Source organism: Elephantulus edwardii, unplaced genomic scaffold (assembly GCF_000299155.1).
Source record: "Elephantulus edwardii isolate Elephantulus edwardi_28Jun2011 unplaced genomic scaffold, EleEdw1.0 scaffold00003, whole genome shotgun sequence".
NCBI lineage: Eukaryota > Metazoa > Chordata > Mammalia > Macroscelidea > Macroscelididae > Elephantulus > Elephantulus edwardii.
In genome coordinates this window covers 32643037-32659242 of record NW_006399753.1, presented here as the reverse complement: position 1 = coordinate 32659242, position 16206 = coordinate 32643037, and the positions used below count along the sequence as shown (strand labels likewise).

The following is a 16206-nucleotide window of genomic DNA, read 5'->3' as shown; positions in this document are numbered from 1 at the left end:
GAGTTTAGGGCTGTTGTACATAGGGTCGCTATGAGTCGCAAGCGACTTGACGGCACATAACAACAACAACAATAACATTCATAAATTAAATTGGCCTATGTAATTTCTTTTTTGTTGTGTCTTTATAAAAAATGGAGGTACCAATATTATACTCACATGATTATGAAGGGAAAAAATGGGATTTTTTTTACCCCTCCCAAGTCACTGCAATCATTTCTATAGTATCATAGTTATCAACAAAAGTCTGGTGAATGCCATACTTGAAACTCTCTGAGCCTCTCCTTTTCATAAGATAACTCTTTGATACTTGCCTTTGTTTTCTCTATAGGTATTGGTCTATTTCAGACCTGATGGTATAGCCTGCAGGGTGTTGCTTGTCCTGGTAACCAAAAGGTGAGCCAATTGGGCAGTTTGAATCTGTTACTCACACTGAGAAAAATAGGCAAGCTCTTCCCTGGCAAACAGCTTCAGAAGCTCAATAGGTGTGACTCAAAGATAGTGAGCTTTGAAAGCAAGTAATGATTTTAGACTACATCTTTAAGAAGAAAATTCATTCCTTCAGGATTTTCAAGTCTATTTTTTCAGCATTTTGCATGAGTTCCTATTCCTCCGTTTCAATGGCTGGTTCTCAGCACATTTTCACGTGTTCATCTTCACCATTTTTTTCTTACCCTTGCTCAGGTTGCCAACGGCTTCAAATTTTGTTGTTTCTTTTCTGAGAACTTTCATTTTTATTTAAAAGTCTGATTTATTTTTTTGTTGTTGTCCTCTACTTACTTTTCACTCCTTTTGCCTTTTAAATTACCTCCTTCTGAGGGTTTAAAAATCATGATGGGTTTTTAATTTAATCAAGTGTGCTTGTTCATTTAATGAAAATTCAAAATTAATTTTCTCCTTTTTTATTTATGTTAATGTTCTGAATCATATTGATTTTAAGTCACAGTTCCTGGAATAAACATTATTTGTGTTGTGTTACTCATTCCTTTTAATATTTCTGAATTTGGTTTACTAGTATTTTGTATAGAGTTTCTACATCTGTATTTATTATATATTGACCTGCCATTTTCCTCTTTTGCAAAATCCTTGTCATATTTTTTTTGTACTGATTTTATCTACCTTGTAAACTAAGCTGGGAAATATTACTTCTTTAACATTTGTTTTGAAGAGTTTATATAATGTTTGTGTCTTTTTTCCTTAAATGTTTAGAATAATTCACCTGTGAAGCCATCTGGGCCTATAGGGTTGGTTTTGTTTTGTTTTTTTCTTTTTTCCTGAAAGACTTTTAAATAAGAGTTTCTAATTTCATCATAGAGAGAGAGAACTACTAAGATTTTATAGTCTCCACTTTAGTAACATTTTTTTCCTATGAAAGGTTTTCCTTTTCCTCTCACTTGTCAAACTTTTGGGGCATAAAACTTTAAATATTATCTTCTTATCATTTTATTATCTGGAAATATTTCAAGATCATCCCATATATTATCTCTTGTATATTACTAGTATTGACAACTTCTCCTTACTTTTCCCTAATTTTGCTAGTCAAGAATTTAACTTTACTTGGAGAAGCAATCAGAATCCATGGAAGCTGGAATTAATTAGAAATGAGGGGAAAGAGCCTTCAGGAATGGCTAGGCCATGCAGAAAAAAACATGTTGCTTGATAAAGTAGAGCATCAGTGGAAAGAAGACACTTAACAAGGTGAATTGACACAAAAGTTGCCAGGGACTCAAACATTTCCCTCATCTCTGCACATTTTTATGCAGCTTTGGAAGAGGTAGGGAGCTCTTGTGGCAGAGTCCATAGGGAGCTGTGCTGCTAACCCACAGATGACACCTCTCTGACACTTTGAGTCGACCAGTGAGTGGCTCCATGGTAGAATAGATGGGCAGTCTCCTCCCATATTTACAGCCTCATGCTGGAGGGTCAGCTATAAGTTGGTTCTGACTTGACAACAATGAGGTTAGGTTGAAGGAAAAGCTAGTGAGTATGCAGTGGGAAAGAATAACATTACTATAGTTACCACCTCAACTTCTCATCTAGCAAAATACATAAACAACTTCCAAGCTTTGACATTTTATTGACAGACTATTGGGAGCTTCTTAGTTATATGGGTTCTATAGAGATAAAGAGTCTTGCAAGGTATATGGCAGAGAAAAATCTCAGAGCTATCAATCACCAGCAGGCTAGTTCAAGAGACTGGACGACACAGCATGGGAAGAAAAAGATATAGGATCTGATGGTGAGTTCAGATACCTGCAGACGCCAGGCAGCGAAGGATTTGCATGTACACTCAGCAGGTGTGTGTGTGTGTGTGTGTGTGTGTGTGTGTGTGTGTGTAGGAGCACTGTTGTGAACTGAAGAGTATGTAAAGATGGTTCAGAAAGAGGCAGTTGCTTTTCAGCTCCCAGGGAGATTTGCTCTTTTGGGTCTAATAATACTTACTGATGTATTTCGCTCCTCCCCCCCCCGAAAAGCTAGGAATTGATATTTCTTTTGTGCAAAACATCTTGAGTTTTCAATGTTAACTTAAAATGTGTATCCATTCAAAGCATGAAGTCAAGTCCATGGATTTAGCTTGTTGGTTACCAGTTTAGAAAGTAGGAGTGTTTGGAAGGACTATGGACTCCAGGAATAGAGGAAAACAAAGGAAACAAAGACAATGGTGAAGAAGCTTGTACATTTTATTTCAGTTTATCTTTGACATTTTGAATGCTAAGCATTTTTTTTTATGACAGTGGTTCCAAGAAGGATGCTTTCTTCAGTTTTATCACCGTGGCCACCAGCATTTCCATGATATAGTATAATGCATTTATGTTGTGATTGGAATGATTAATATGTACAAATTGATATAGAAAAATAATTTCATTGCTAAATGTGAATTGGAATGTTTTCATCAAAAATAAGAAGGAAATACGGTAATAACAGCATTTTTATATTTTAAAGCTGATATTTTAGCAATCTTTTCACAATAGTTTATTCCATTTACAATCTTTTGGCTACAGAAAACTCATTTATTGGCATGCAACATATATGGCTTCAGAATACATCTTTTAAATGTACAGAACTTAAAATTTTAAACAGCTCAAATGCCTGGCAGGTGTTATTATGAAGATAATCTTGAACGGTGACATAATTTATTTCCTAGAAATAAAAAAAAGTCAGTGATTTATCATAGCTATAATATCCAGATGATACTATTAACATACTCAGGAGATATTTTCAATGATTCTCTTTCATAAAATCTATTTATCAATTCCTTTATCTTATAAATGCCTCAATCTTCTGGACTGAATATTTGCAAAGATGATTTAACTGAAATAATTTAAATGATACAAATATATATGATTCCCTCTAAGATGTCCTTATAAAAACCACAGTTATGAAAAAATATAAACAGTAATTAACATCATTCAAGATACGTGATTATTCTTTTGGTGTTTAGCTTATTACATTAAATCAATAATGCTATGTAATTTGGCATTTTATCTTTGCACCGAAACTTCAACATATATAATTTGCAATGTAGTAATAATATGTAAAAGACTTTAGAGTCTCTATGTTTTATTCATGTGTTTTTTTCCCCAAATGTCTCCTCCCTTATATACATGCAGTGAATGTTTTTGGAATCAATGAGTGAATTAATAAAACTGCAATGGTCAAAAAACAATGCAGTAATGTACTTCCAATGAATAAGCGTGCAAGTTATTTTAAAACTAGTGAAAGCAAAAACTCATTAGATGAAGAACAATCTGTGGTAATATGATAATAAATACTTAGGAAACTTTTGATAGCTTTTAGAATTTACTAAAGTGCATTCACCTGTCAGTGATTTTGGTCTGCAGCAACCAGTTTATAAAATCTCGGGTGGCAAGGTTATCAAGAACTGTATTCATCTCATCAGAGAAAGATCCATCAGCATGTCTGCGACTAAGTTCTTCAACAATAGCGACTTCATCTGGTAAACTAAAAAATAGAGCGTTCAAATTAATGAATTGTTTTGCTTAAGGGCTTATTGATTGTCTCTCACTGCTGACACTTGTGAGAGTTGATCAAACAATGAGTTTCTCTTTGTTGAAGTTCTACTGTGAAAAAAATCTCAAAAATCAATATGAACTGGCGAGTGTCTGATAGGAAAATTTTCAGGCATTAAGGAGCAGAGACAGGATCTGAAATCAAGCCTGTGCGACTCCATGCCCTTTTCAATATTCCAGATTGCTTAAAAAAATTTTACTCTATTGGCAAAAACAGAAATTATTGCTGAGACTCTTCATTTGCTTACAATTTAACAAAACCGTAAAGACAGTGTTTGCAGAACAGTTTAATAAACTAAAGTGAAGAGATTAAAGCTAAGTCTGTATTAGATTTTCTCTTTCATCAGTTTACCATAGCAAGATTTTTTTAGTATCCTTTTAGGGCCTAAAATGTTTTCAGGTGTAAGCAATTATATTACCGTTAGTTTTGCAAGTTTGATCGTTAGTATTTTAAAAGCCAAATCGCAATACTACTTCCCCTTTGTTTTGAGTCTTCTTTAAATTCCAGTGTATTTAAGAATGGCATGAGAACAAAATCATTGATTTTTTTAATACATTTTCTGCCACTCATATTTCAAACGTCAACCAAAATGATCATGAGAGTATGAGCTAGATCTTAATTCCATTTTCAACATTGGTTATTTCATGCATACTTCAATGAAAATCCCATAAAACATTGGCTAGTTAATGTATAGACTTTTTCTTTTTTTGCATATTTCCTGTTGAGTATCTAATTTCTCTAAACATCTTATGTTTGGTTCCTTCCTGTCTTCACCAAATTTTTATCTGAAAATTCACAAATGCAGAAATATATATTATCCTTATGTAGACATTTAGCATCAAATTGGTTATCAGCCTTATTTCCTCTTTTTCTTTATCCCTAATTTTTCTGGAATAGGGCTAGGTAAACGTGTTCTGGTGTAGTTCAATAAAGCTTCATATTTACTCTCCAAAGGACACTTGTTTGGATTACAAATTAATGCACTAATTAAAACAGCAATAAAATAATGAGGAATAAATGCATAACCTGTTTGACTCTATTATTAATGCTTTCTACCAAAGATAGTGGGAGAAAATTGGGCATTCTCCTCCAGTGTGATTTACAGCCTCTTTAAACAAGCTGGAGAGTCAGCTATGAGTCAGTTTAACTAGACTGCATACAACAACAGCACCACCAAAGATAAAGGGGTTGTGGTGATACAGCTAAGCACTATGGTGAAAATGGAAAGGTGAATAGTTTAAGCCTACCAGTCACACCTCAAAAAATTTAAAAAAATGATAAGACTGTTTCTGTAAAGATTTAAGTCGTTGGAAACACACGGGGCACTTCCAGTCTATCCTTCTATAGGGTCACGATGAGTCTGGATAGACTGATGGGAGATGGTGTATCACCAAAGAGAAAACAGACCAGAATTTTATATACTGTTTCCCACCATCTGGAGTTATTTCCTTCCTTCCTTTCTTTTTTTTTTAACTATACTAATAGCTTCTCTAATCCAGATCCTTATAGAGATAAGTCTAGATTTAAGTTTTCACCATCAAAGAAAAAAGAAATAATGTCAAATAAGAATGTACAGACTTACTCTCTCCTTCCTCGGCCTTTCACCAGCCAAGCAATGAATTCCTTGGCAGCTTGGCCTTCCAAATAAGAACTTACATCACTGGTAAAGGTCCCTTCAGCATGTCTCTCAAATTTATCATGACGTTTGGCAATGTTATTCCTGAAAGAAATGTGAACGTTAAATTGAAGATCTGTCTCTCTGGCAATATGCTTCTCACCTATAAGCAGTGGCAGCTTTGAGTTTGGAATTCTATGTAGGAGGGGCTTAGGGAGATTCAGAGAAGGGGGGATGGCTGAGGAGCTAGTCTTGAATTGACCTTGGTTGTCTGGACTGAAGAGTGACTGAAAGGACTAACAATTAAGGAGAGGCTAATGCCCCCAATCAGGATACTTGTTTTTACCTCTCCTGTTATCTATGTCACTGGTTACAAAAAGATGCAAAAAGAAATAGATTCTCTATTTTATGATGCTACTCTTCAACAAAGAAGCCATTTGCTATAAGTAAGCATTGGGTCAGACTTAGTTAATTGTTTTAAAGGAAAGCAAAGGACGGGGTGGGGGGGGGCAGGAATCTCAAACTATTGTTAAAAAAGACCATGTGATAATGGATTAGAGGAGTTATGTGATCAATTAGCAATGAAGAAAGCTAAGAAGACAGACTCCATATCACCAAGTGTAACAGAATGCTCTGTAGAAGTGGGCGGTCAGCAGTTCTCTGACATATGTTAACCCTGGAGAGTTTAATTTTAAATCCACCACAGAAATCACCTATAAGTAAGTACTGTTAGGAGTTAATGTAACCAGTTTTGGCATCTTTTTTCTGGAAAATAGGATATTTTTTTTCTTTTTTAAAAAGAAATTTGTGGTTTCTTGCATTTCACTGATGGCCTTCCCTGAACTTATCAGGGACTTCTCCCAACATCTCTGTGACTCTGACAGCATGTTTCCTATAGTTAAATATACCCTACACTTTCAGAGTAGTAGCCACTCTCTCTCTCCTCTTCTCCTTGCTCTTGCATAATTTCTTCTCTCTTCCTCCCTCCCTTCTCCATCCTATCCAGACAAATCCATGTTCTCTTCCTGAATTTTAGATTCCTTCAGCTACTCTGTATGCAGAACTCCCTTCCTCTTGTGGGCTACTATCCAAAGAAATTGTGAAATTCCACCATTTCTGTGAAACCCTTGCAGATGATTTCCTCCAGTAGCCCACACGCAACAGAAACCAACCCAACACTCGTCAAGGAAGTCCAACATTAAAATGCATGCTGTAATATAGGCTTGCATTAGTTGCCTTCTTCTCTCTTTATGCTGTGCAGCTAGGCTGTAATTTTAAATGCCTATCTTGGATTGCATTCTACAAATAAAGTAATGCATTTGTTTCTATTCCTTACCATGATTTAAGTGGCTAGGCATAATTTTAATGTGATCCCAATCATAGTTTGAACCCGAGAAGAGGAGGTTGCATTTGTTCTATCAGAAATTATAGTCCAAACTCTGCATGTTCCATAAAAGTCGGCTCTCAGTTTTAAGGGAAAATGTGTAAGAGAGTAAATATTGCTAAGACTACAGTTGGGAGAAGAATTTAAGGTCTATGTCACAGTTCAGGGTAGATAAGTATTTAGAGGAGTGAAGAATGGGGTGTTAAGAAAGAAAATACCAAGGAGAGCAGCAGTATCATCCTAGGGAAGTGCAAAACTGTAAAGACTGTATGGCCGTTATTTGATGAGCATGAAAACTAAGGAAGTCAGGAGAGATTGAAGATGTATTTGTGTACAAATGTAGGTGCTGTTTTCAAAAGTCTTACTTGTTCCTCTTAGTGTCCATCAACCACTGCACAAAATCCAGTGCACGTCTGGAATCCAAGTACTTGCTGTAGTCACTAGTGAAGGTGCCCTGTGAATGGCGTTTGTCTTCGATCATCTCATCCGAATCATTGAGCAAGTCCGTTGGGGAAGCTGGGACTGATCTGTGAAGAACAGTGATTGGTGCATCGTGAAAATCTGCAAACTCTCTCAGCCTCCTCTTCCCTACAAAATGCAGAGCTCTAAGAAGCAGTAATACAGACGTCTATGCTAAATCAGTGCTTAATGCAAATCGACCATACATTTTCATCAGCATATCATAGTTTAATTATGGTTGAGTATGCTCCTATTCTGAAGTCTAGTAACAAATTACTCAATTGAGTATTTTTTTGTGTGTGAAATAAGATTGTTGTCATTGTTGTTGTTGTTGATTGCCATTGAGTTCTGCACGACTCATAACGAGCCTATGAACAAAAGGACTGAAGCTTTTCTATAGCTATCGTCGTTTATCAAAGTTCATAGTTTCCAGAAGCATGTTGTTTAGGAAGTAGATGTCACTCCTGCTTCCAAAAAATAAGATTAAATAAATCTTTTTTCAACTAATTAATCTGCTCATGATTATGCTAATAGTGGCAGGAAAGAGCACTGACTTGAATATTTAGAAGAGTGAAAGTTCCAAATGACTAGTTTATGAAGCAGATTTATGGGTCCAATTCTACTTTGCATATATTAATACAAAACAAAACTCAAGTACCTTCTAATATAGTAGCTAATAGAGGAAGACAGATTTTTAAAAGCACAAAGACAAGAAAAATCCCACTTGCTCATTTGAAATTACAAAGTGGATAATCCACATATTATTAATCAACAGTTGGTTGCATGGTAAATACATGGAAAAATAGTCAATGGGATTAATATGCTGATAGAAATTAAAACAATAATGAGATACCATTTTGCCTGTGAAATCAGCAAAGCTTAACTAATTACCAGGTCACTGTGAGATTATATTTCTATACTGCTGATGAGTTTGTGCAGGAATGATTTTTCTGGGAAGCTAATTTGCAAGATATTACAAAAGACTTAAACTTTGGATCCTAGTTGTTCTTAGGGTCATTATGAGTCATGGTCAACTTATTGGTACCTAACAACAGCAAATAACAAATTGTATTCAAATCTACTCACATAGTAATTGTACCACTATCTAAAAAAATAATTAAAAACATAGAGAAAATGCATAAACTGAAAATTGTTTTCAATATTATTTGTAGTGAAAAAATTTTCAGACCTCTAATAGAGAAGGAATAGCTTCTTATATTGGACATTGCATGTGGATTAGAATGCAAACATTAAACTATACTTTTAATAGATATTTTAAACAATATCAGAAAAAGCTAGCAATATGACATTAAGTGAAAAAAGTATAATGCAAAACTGTGTTATGTACTGAGAAATACTTGTATTCTGTATATGGAAAAAAATACATGGATGTAATAAACCAAATTGTGTAGTTTTTTTCTGGATAGTAGAATTTTGCAGACTTAAAATACTTTTGTATGTTTTCATATGAACATGTATGAGTAAATGAACATGTGTAAAATTTAAAATTACCAAGAAACAATGCAGTTTTCTTGAAAAGGAATAACAAAGAGAAAAGCATTGGTGGGAATGAAACAATCTACGCAGAGTGGGGATAGGATACGAATGGATAGAAAGGATAATCTGAAGAATGAAAAATGTTCACATTTTTCATGTAGCATATTTTCAACATCTCTTACTGCTTTAGTTATGAAAAAACACACACTTTTATTCATCCTCCAGAAAAGCTTGCTTTTATCACAGTGATACTCTAAACATATGGATTTAGTGTGAAAAGTATTTACCCTAAAGTTACTGAGACCTTATTTACTAATCACAGTTTTCATAAGCAGTACTCTAAACATAGTGCTTTGTGAGTTCAAGCCTTAGGATTTCTACCTGGATTTCTCCTCGGTGTCTTGCAGGGCATATTGCCAGCTTCCTTGTACCAGCATTATAAATAATCCAGCCACCACATAAATGCTCTTCATTTTGCTGCCTGTCAGATCACAGGGTTAACAGGTTAACAGAAGCAAGCAATCATATTGAAACCAGTAAGGCTAAATTAGTTTGATTTTTTTAAATTAAGTATACATTCTAACTAGAATAAGAAAACCCAATCTAGTCAGATTTATTCTGATTATATTTCCAGTTTAATTTCAAATAATAGAGTATATTTTACCCCTAGGATTTTTAGAAGCCATAAGGGACACAAAAGATGCGTTCTGCCATTTAGGTTTTCATTAATGTGGGACACTTCTGTCAATGATTAGAAGGCTCGTTTCCAGAAACTGAAATTGAAAATGACCATGATAAACATTTAAAATATCCTCTGTGGATGATACGCTACATATGGTTAGCCTGAATGGCACCTTATCCATAATGCTGCCCCCCTTCACTATCAGTCTGGCTTTCAATTAATAGTCCTTCACTTGCAAGCATTTACATTATACTGCATTTCAACCATCTTAAAGCAGCCTCAGGCTACAAGTTGGCATACCAGCTGTCGGTTCAGATGTATTATTCATTTATATTTTAAATAGTGTAACTTGGTCTAGACTTTGTAATTATAAAGCGGCCAACAGATTTGAGGTATTTTAGGGTGCTTTGACCTGTTCTAAATTAAAGGGGGGAAAATCATTTTAAAGACAAGCAATTTGCAATGAGAACTAATGCTTCTGGCAATTTGAACAGTCACAATTAAGAAAGTAAGAGATTACTGTCATAAAGAAAATCAGTCATTGCTTCTGAAGTCTTGGAGTCTCCAGGTTGTTTTATAGTTGGACCTAGTCCAAGATGTGTCATTTGTTGCTAGTGACACAGCAGACCTGGTTGACTGATCCACCTGGTTGCTTTTCCTAGTATTAGAAGCAGATGTACACCCAGGACGTGATGTGAGTGTGCACACAGGCCAATGTGAGTGTGGCCATGCCCACACTGAGCTAGCAGAACCTCAGGTCCGGAATTTGCCATGGACTTCTCTCTCTTTTACTTTCAAGCCCAGCCATGCTGACTTTGAAATGTGGGAATTTCAATCCAAGTTAGATTATGCTTACCCATAAATAATTTGAATGAGTATTTTTAGCAAATGACATTTGGTTTGAAATAAGGATTTTACAAATATTATCATTTAAAACTATCAATCTTTTCCTTAACATCCTAGCCATATTTACTATCTGTCTCTGGCACCAAAACTTGGATACTGTACTACCTTGAGCAGCAACTTTTTGCTTTGAAAGATCAAGGCTTTTTTTTATGAATGAAACAAAACAACAAAAATAGAAATGACACATTCACCTTTCTTCTTTCAACCTTAAATTAGTAATATGATGTTTTTCTATGCTCCAGAAAACTTTGTGGGAATGCTTCTATATATTTAGATAGTATCTTTTGAGAATAACTCTCCTTTATATTATTTATGTTTTTAGGAATTTTAAAACATCAAAATAAGCTGTTATGTTTTCATGATGATACCACTGTTGAGAAGTTTCTTGTGAAGATTGATTGCTAACCATTTACTTGTAAGTAATTCCCTCTATCCAAGGTTCCTAAAAAGATTTTGCAATACCTTCTATCATATTCTATTGAGACTGCCTCTGTGGGAGCACTTGGAAGAAGAAAACCATAAAGAAGTGAATATGCAAAGTTCTTGACAGGCAAATAAGAGCTACTGAAAGAAAGAACTTTTTTCCCATCTGTCATGAAATTGTGACATTTTATCAATGAAGTATTTGGATATCATTGCAGAAAATGTAAACATTTAAATTATTTTATTATCAAAATCTTTATAAGAGAATATTTTCAAAATACTTCCCCTTTTTCATGTGGACTAAGGAGAGACTATGGTTTGGTAAAAATTATAATTTCCAACTCAAATTTAAAAGTACATTATAGTAATAGTAACTTTCTTGTTTAGAAAGTCTTTCAGAAAGATTCATCTTAGACCAAGGAAAGAAGACATCGTATTATGTCCCTACATATAAGTCAAATAAGGTAGGTAATTTTCTCTACTAGAAAATATATAAGCAAATTCACACCATTTAATCTATTTCAAAATTTCAGTAAAACTGGTCTTTGTTTTGGGAACTTAAATATTGTAGGTACTTTTTTCCCTAAAGAGTTTTTAATGGAATTTTATTCCAGAAAGTATACTTCTTAGATTTTAATAATTGCATTTGGTTTTTAATCAATAGTGAGTAATTATTGATTACTCACACCTATCCAAAGTTATCAATATTTTATCTTTGACCAAGTAGTGCCACATCCTAGCTGGTTTCATGGACTTTGATTTTTTTGACAGCAATATTAGAAATTTGGGTATTTGAAAGATGATTTGAATTTTAGATTTTCTGGTCTTTAAAAAAAACCCAGAGGTTTTAATTGGTAAAGAGGAATTTCTGTCATAGCCTCTTTAATAGAGCCATTTTGGGAGAATTCAAACGGCGCCTTCTGTTCAAAGCAGTATATATATGTATTAAATCTAGCGGAAATGATTTCTTTTTCAAAATGTTCCTACTTACATTCAAATGCAGTTCATATGACAGTTTAGTCAGTATATTGATGTATTTGTTTTCTCTTTATTGCTTCAAACGGAATTATTTCCCTGGCACCCTTTAGAGCTTCGCTACGTTGAAGTAGATACAAACGCATGTTCTACCACTTTACATCTCATTCTGCCCCATGAGTTATTAAGAATAAAGTACAGATTAAAAGAACTTAAAGAACCCCACAATTGAATTCACAGTGCTCTTATCCCTTAGGAATATTAACTTGACCACAACCAGGATCTGTAATCTTGCCATTATTGGATATTAGCCCTACCTTCGATGCTGTGACGTGGGACCAGCAGGTGGAGAGAGGGAGAAGCTTCTTCCAGAACTTTGAAGTAAGTGTGCTGTGTCCTGAGCTGGGTACTTCTGCACCACAGTGCTCTGCTTTTATATATTCTCCAGCTCTGCTTAGTCTCACAGATATTACGCTGACAATATAAATTTCTCATCTGTAAATAATGTGTTTTTGTTACAAACGATTTCACACGCCCCCTCACTTTGCTCATCTGCATTTTACGCTTATCTGTGTAAAGTGATCCGGAAACTTTTTATTTACTCTCGTGCCTTTTATTTATTTTTATTTTTTTTTCCTGGGAGGGCAGTTTGGAAATTCACCTTCCACTCTGTCAGGCATGAAACTCATTTAAGTACTCCAAAGTGATTTTTGATGTCAAGGATTAAAGAATTTGAAATTGCATAGCCTATGGCTAAACCATTTGAATTTGGCTTAAAGAGAGAATCTTTCTGAAGTCCATTGATTTTCTGATTATGCATGATGGATTTCTTATCTAAATATAATAATCAATGATTCATTAATTTTCCAAATTGTTCAGTCAACATACACTTATTAATTGGTAAGTTTCAATGAGTTATTAGTTAAAAGCTAGTATATCCTGTTTAAAGAAACAGAATTAAAGTTAAAAGGATAAAATAAAATGAAGATTAACCATATTCAACAGGTGATTATAGTATGACTGAGTCTAATGTTTTCCTTCTAATTCCATTGCAGCCCAGTAGATTCTGATTCATTGTTCTTGGGTACCTTCAAGTTTTAAGAATGGTGCAGGACAAGACTAGTTTCAGATCTTTTGTTCATAGGGTCGTACTCAACTCGATGGCACCTAACAACAACCACCACCACCACCACCACCTTCGAGTTGGAATCCATCCTTAACAGACTCTCCAATGGGTTTTCAGAGGCAGTAGATCCCACAGGAGGAGATAGCCCCCTCACCCTTCTCCAAGGCACACCTGGTGGATTTGAACTTTGTGCTTTGTATTGGCAGTGAAATTCTTTACCACTAAGTAAAATTGTGCCTAAATGAAACCGTGTACACAGGGTGTAAAATGCTTTCTCCTCTTGCTACTACTTGTGTATCCTGTGCCACACATGCTTTCCTTGGAGAGGGACATTAAGCTTGGAAAGGTGGAGGGGCTGAGAGAGGAAGACCTTTGACCAGATAGATTGACACAGTGACTGCAGCAATGGGCTTGTAACAGAGATTGTGAGGATGGCACAGGATAGGACAGTATTCAGATCTATTGTTTACAGTGTTGCTGAGTCTTACTCAACTAGATGGTACCTAACAACAACAACAACAACAAGCCAGCAGATCTCCCTGTCATGTTGTTATTGTGTGCTGTGGAGTCAGAATCAACCCAAAGCTGACCTTCCAGTGAATTTTCAGAGGTAGTAAATCACACAGTAGGAAATTGTCCATCCTTATTCCTTGGAGCAGCTGGTTGATTCGAACCATGTGCCTATAGGACTGCAGCACGACATTTTATCACTAGACCAAGAGAGCTCCCCTCAATGGGAAAGAAGGACACTAAATTACAAATTAATATGAAGAAAACTGTCAAAATGAGATGAATACTGTCTTTTTCCCCTGAAGCCTGTGCCCTGCCATGTAAGACTTGGACACACCTATGGGATTTAGAAGAAATTACTCTAATTGCTTTTGAGAAACAGAAAAAATGGGAATTGACTTTGATAGATAGCATGAGGACTAGTGTTTTACTGCTATTAACTAGTTGTGTGACTTTGGTCAGATGACTGTATCTCTTTGTGCGTCAGCCTCCCGATTTGTAAGATGAGTGGATTGGACATGTCCTCTCTAAAATAAAAATCCAATTCCATATGAAAAAAAAGTCATCATTCTGTGTTCTAACCAGACTCCAATGACGTCGTTGATGACTTTTACAGACGTAAATAACTGGAACAACTAGGAAAACATCTCAACTGAACCGAAACTCTCCAATCTGTGGGTTGGGCCATAGTTAGAGATCAATTCCATGTCAATTCCGTGGGGTCAATCTCAGACAGAAACTTTTCCACTGGTGGAAACTGATGCTTTAAATCCTTGCTAACAAGAAATGGCAAATATGAAGGCTTGTTAGAAATGAAGAATCTCGGGTTTAAGCTTCAACCGACTTACCCAGAATCTGAATTTCAATGATATCCTCAGGCTATGTGAATATCAACAATATCCCAGTTAATTTATATACCTATGAAAGTGAGAAAGGCATATCCATCTCATTTTCTTCAGCTCCTTTTACTACTGGTGCTTTGACCTGAAGACCGATGCTTAGCACTTCCACCAGAGGGGGTGAAAAGGCAGTGAAACATGGCCTGCTACAACTCAAGCTTGAGTAACATTTCCAAGTAGAATAGTTTAATATCTGATTAAATTGTCTTTTCCATTGCCTCAATCTTCAAGAATATATGGACTATGTGGATGGACTCTCCCATTACTGTTCTTAGCAGACTCTGTTCAAGTTTTTTCTCTTTCAGTGGATGCATTCTTGTATTTCTCTTTTTTCATATCAGATGCTACTTGTTTGTGGAGCAGCTTAAGCATTGAGTCTAATGCATGTGAAATTCCTTATGTAGCACCTGCACCTCAGAACATGCCTTCTTTGTATATCTCACTTCGAAAATGCCTCCCTCCATTTGTTTTCTATTATTTCAAAGGTCACTACCTCAATTTATCATGACTACCTTTATTTATCCTCACCACCTCAAAGCAACATCATGATAAATGGAGAAAAGATTGAGATTATCAATGACTTCATCTTGCTTGAATTCACAATCAGTCCACTGGGTACCAACAATCAGGAGATCAGAAGACATATTGCTCTGGGAAACCATAGTGAGGGACCTTTCCAACTTATGGAAAAGCAGTGAGGCAAGTTTGAGGACTAAGGTGCACCTGATTCATGCTATATTCTTTTCAATCACTTCCTGTGATGCTGAGAGCTCGACAATGAATAAGGATGATGGAAAAATTGATGCCTTTAAACTGTGGTGTTGGAGAAGAGTACTGGGTACCTCATGGACTGCCAAAGAAAAACCATCTATCTTGGAGAAGGTACAGCCAGAGTGCTCCGTGGAGGCAAACATCATGAAGCTTCATCTCACATACTTTGGGCATGTTGTTTGGAGTGGTTATTACTTGTAGAATGGCTTCATGCTTGGAAAGGTGGAGGGGCTGAGAAAGAGAGGAAGACCTTGGACCAGGTGGATTGACAGAGTGACTGCAGCAATGGCCTTGAGTGTGTCAGAGATTGTGAAGATGGCACAGGGTAGGACAGGGTTCAGATCCGTTGTTCATAGGGTTACTAGGAGTTGTACTCGATTCAATGGCACCTAACAACAAGAAGACTCAATTTGTAACTCCAGTGTTACCTATAGCCCACCGACACTAACTTTTCGAGGTTCCAATATCTTAATAATAAGCACTCTAAAAACACTGAAATCAAAGAGCCCCTGGATAGTATAAAAAATGAGTTTTATACAAATGCTTAATTGCTTGACTAACTAGCCAAAATGTCAGAAGTTCAAACATACCCCGAGACTCCTTGGAATACTAGCTTGAGCATATGCTGCCAAAGGGTCATAGCTTTGGAAACCTGGAGCATAGCTCTGCTCTGATACACATATAGGGTCTCCATGAGTGGGAATTGACTTGATGAACTCTAACAATAAACTTGTGTAGTCAGAAATTAAGACAAATGAGCATCATTTAGACCACCAGATCATTTTCCAATGTTCCCCTGACTTAGTTATTTAGCTGTAAGAAAGGAAAGTGGTGCTCTTGTATTTTTAAGATTAACGAGCAAAAAAGTTTGTCTGGAAGCATAACATCAATAATCACAAAAGACAAATTGACATTTAATCTAGGCAACAG

General features: G+C 35.7%; 1 protein-coding gene across 1 annotated transcript; it reads right to left on the bottom strand.

Annotated features, from left to right (window-relative positions):
• Positions 1-3812: 3812 nt before the first annotated feature.
• Positions 3813-12529, bottom strand: GCG (glucagon). Its single transcript, XM_006879362.1, has 5 exons — positions 12288-12529; positions 9366-9465; positions 7394-7555; positions 5612-5749; positions 3813-3960 (listed from the first exon to the last, which is right to left on the bottom strand). Exons 1-5 carry the CDS (start codon positions 12526-12528, stop codon positions 3813-3815), a joined length of 789 nt encoding a protein of 262 aa, XP_006879424.1. The 5' UTR covers position 12529.
• Positions 12530-16206: the final 3677 nt, after the last annotated feature.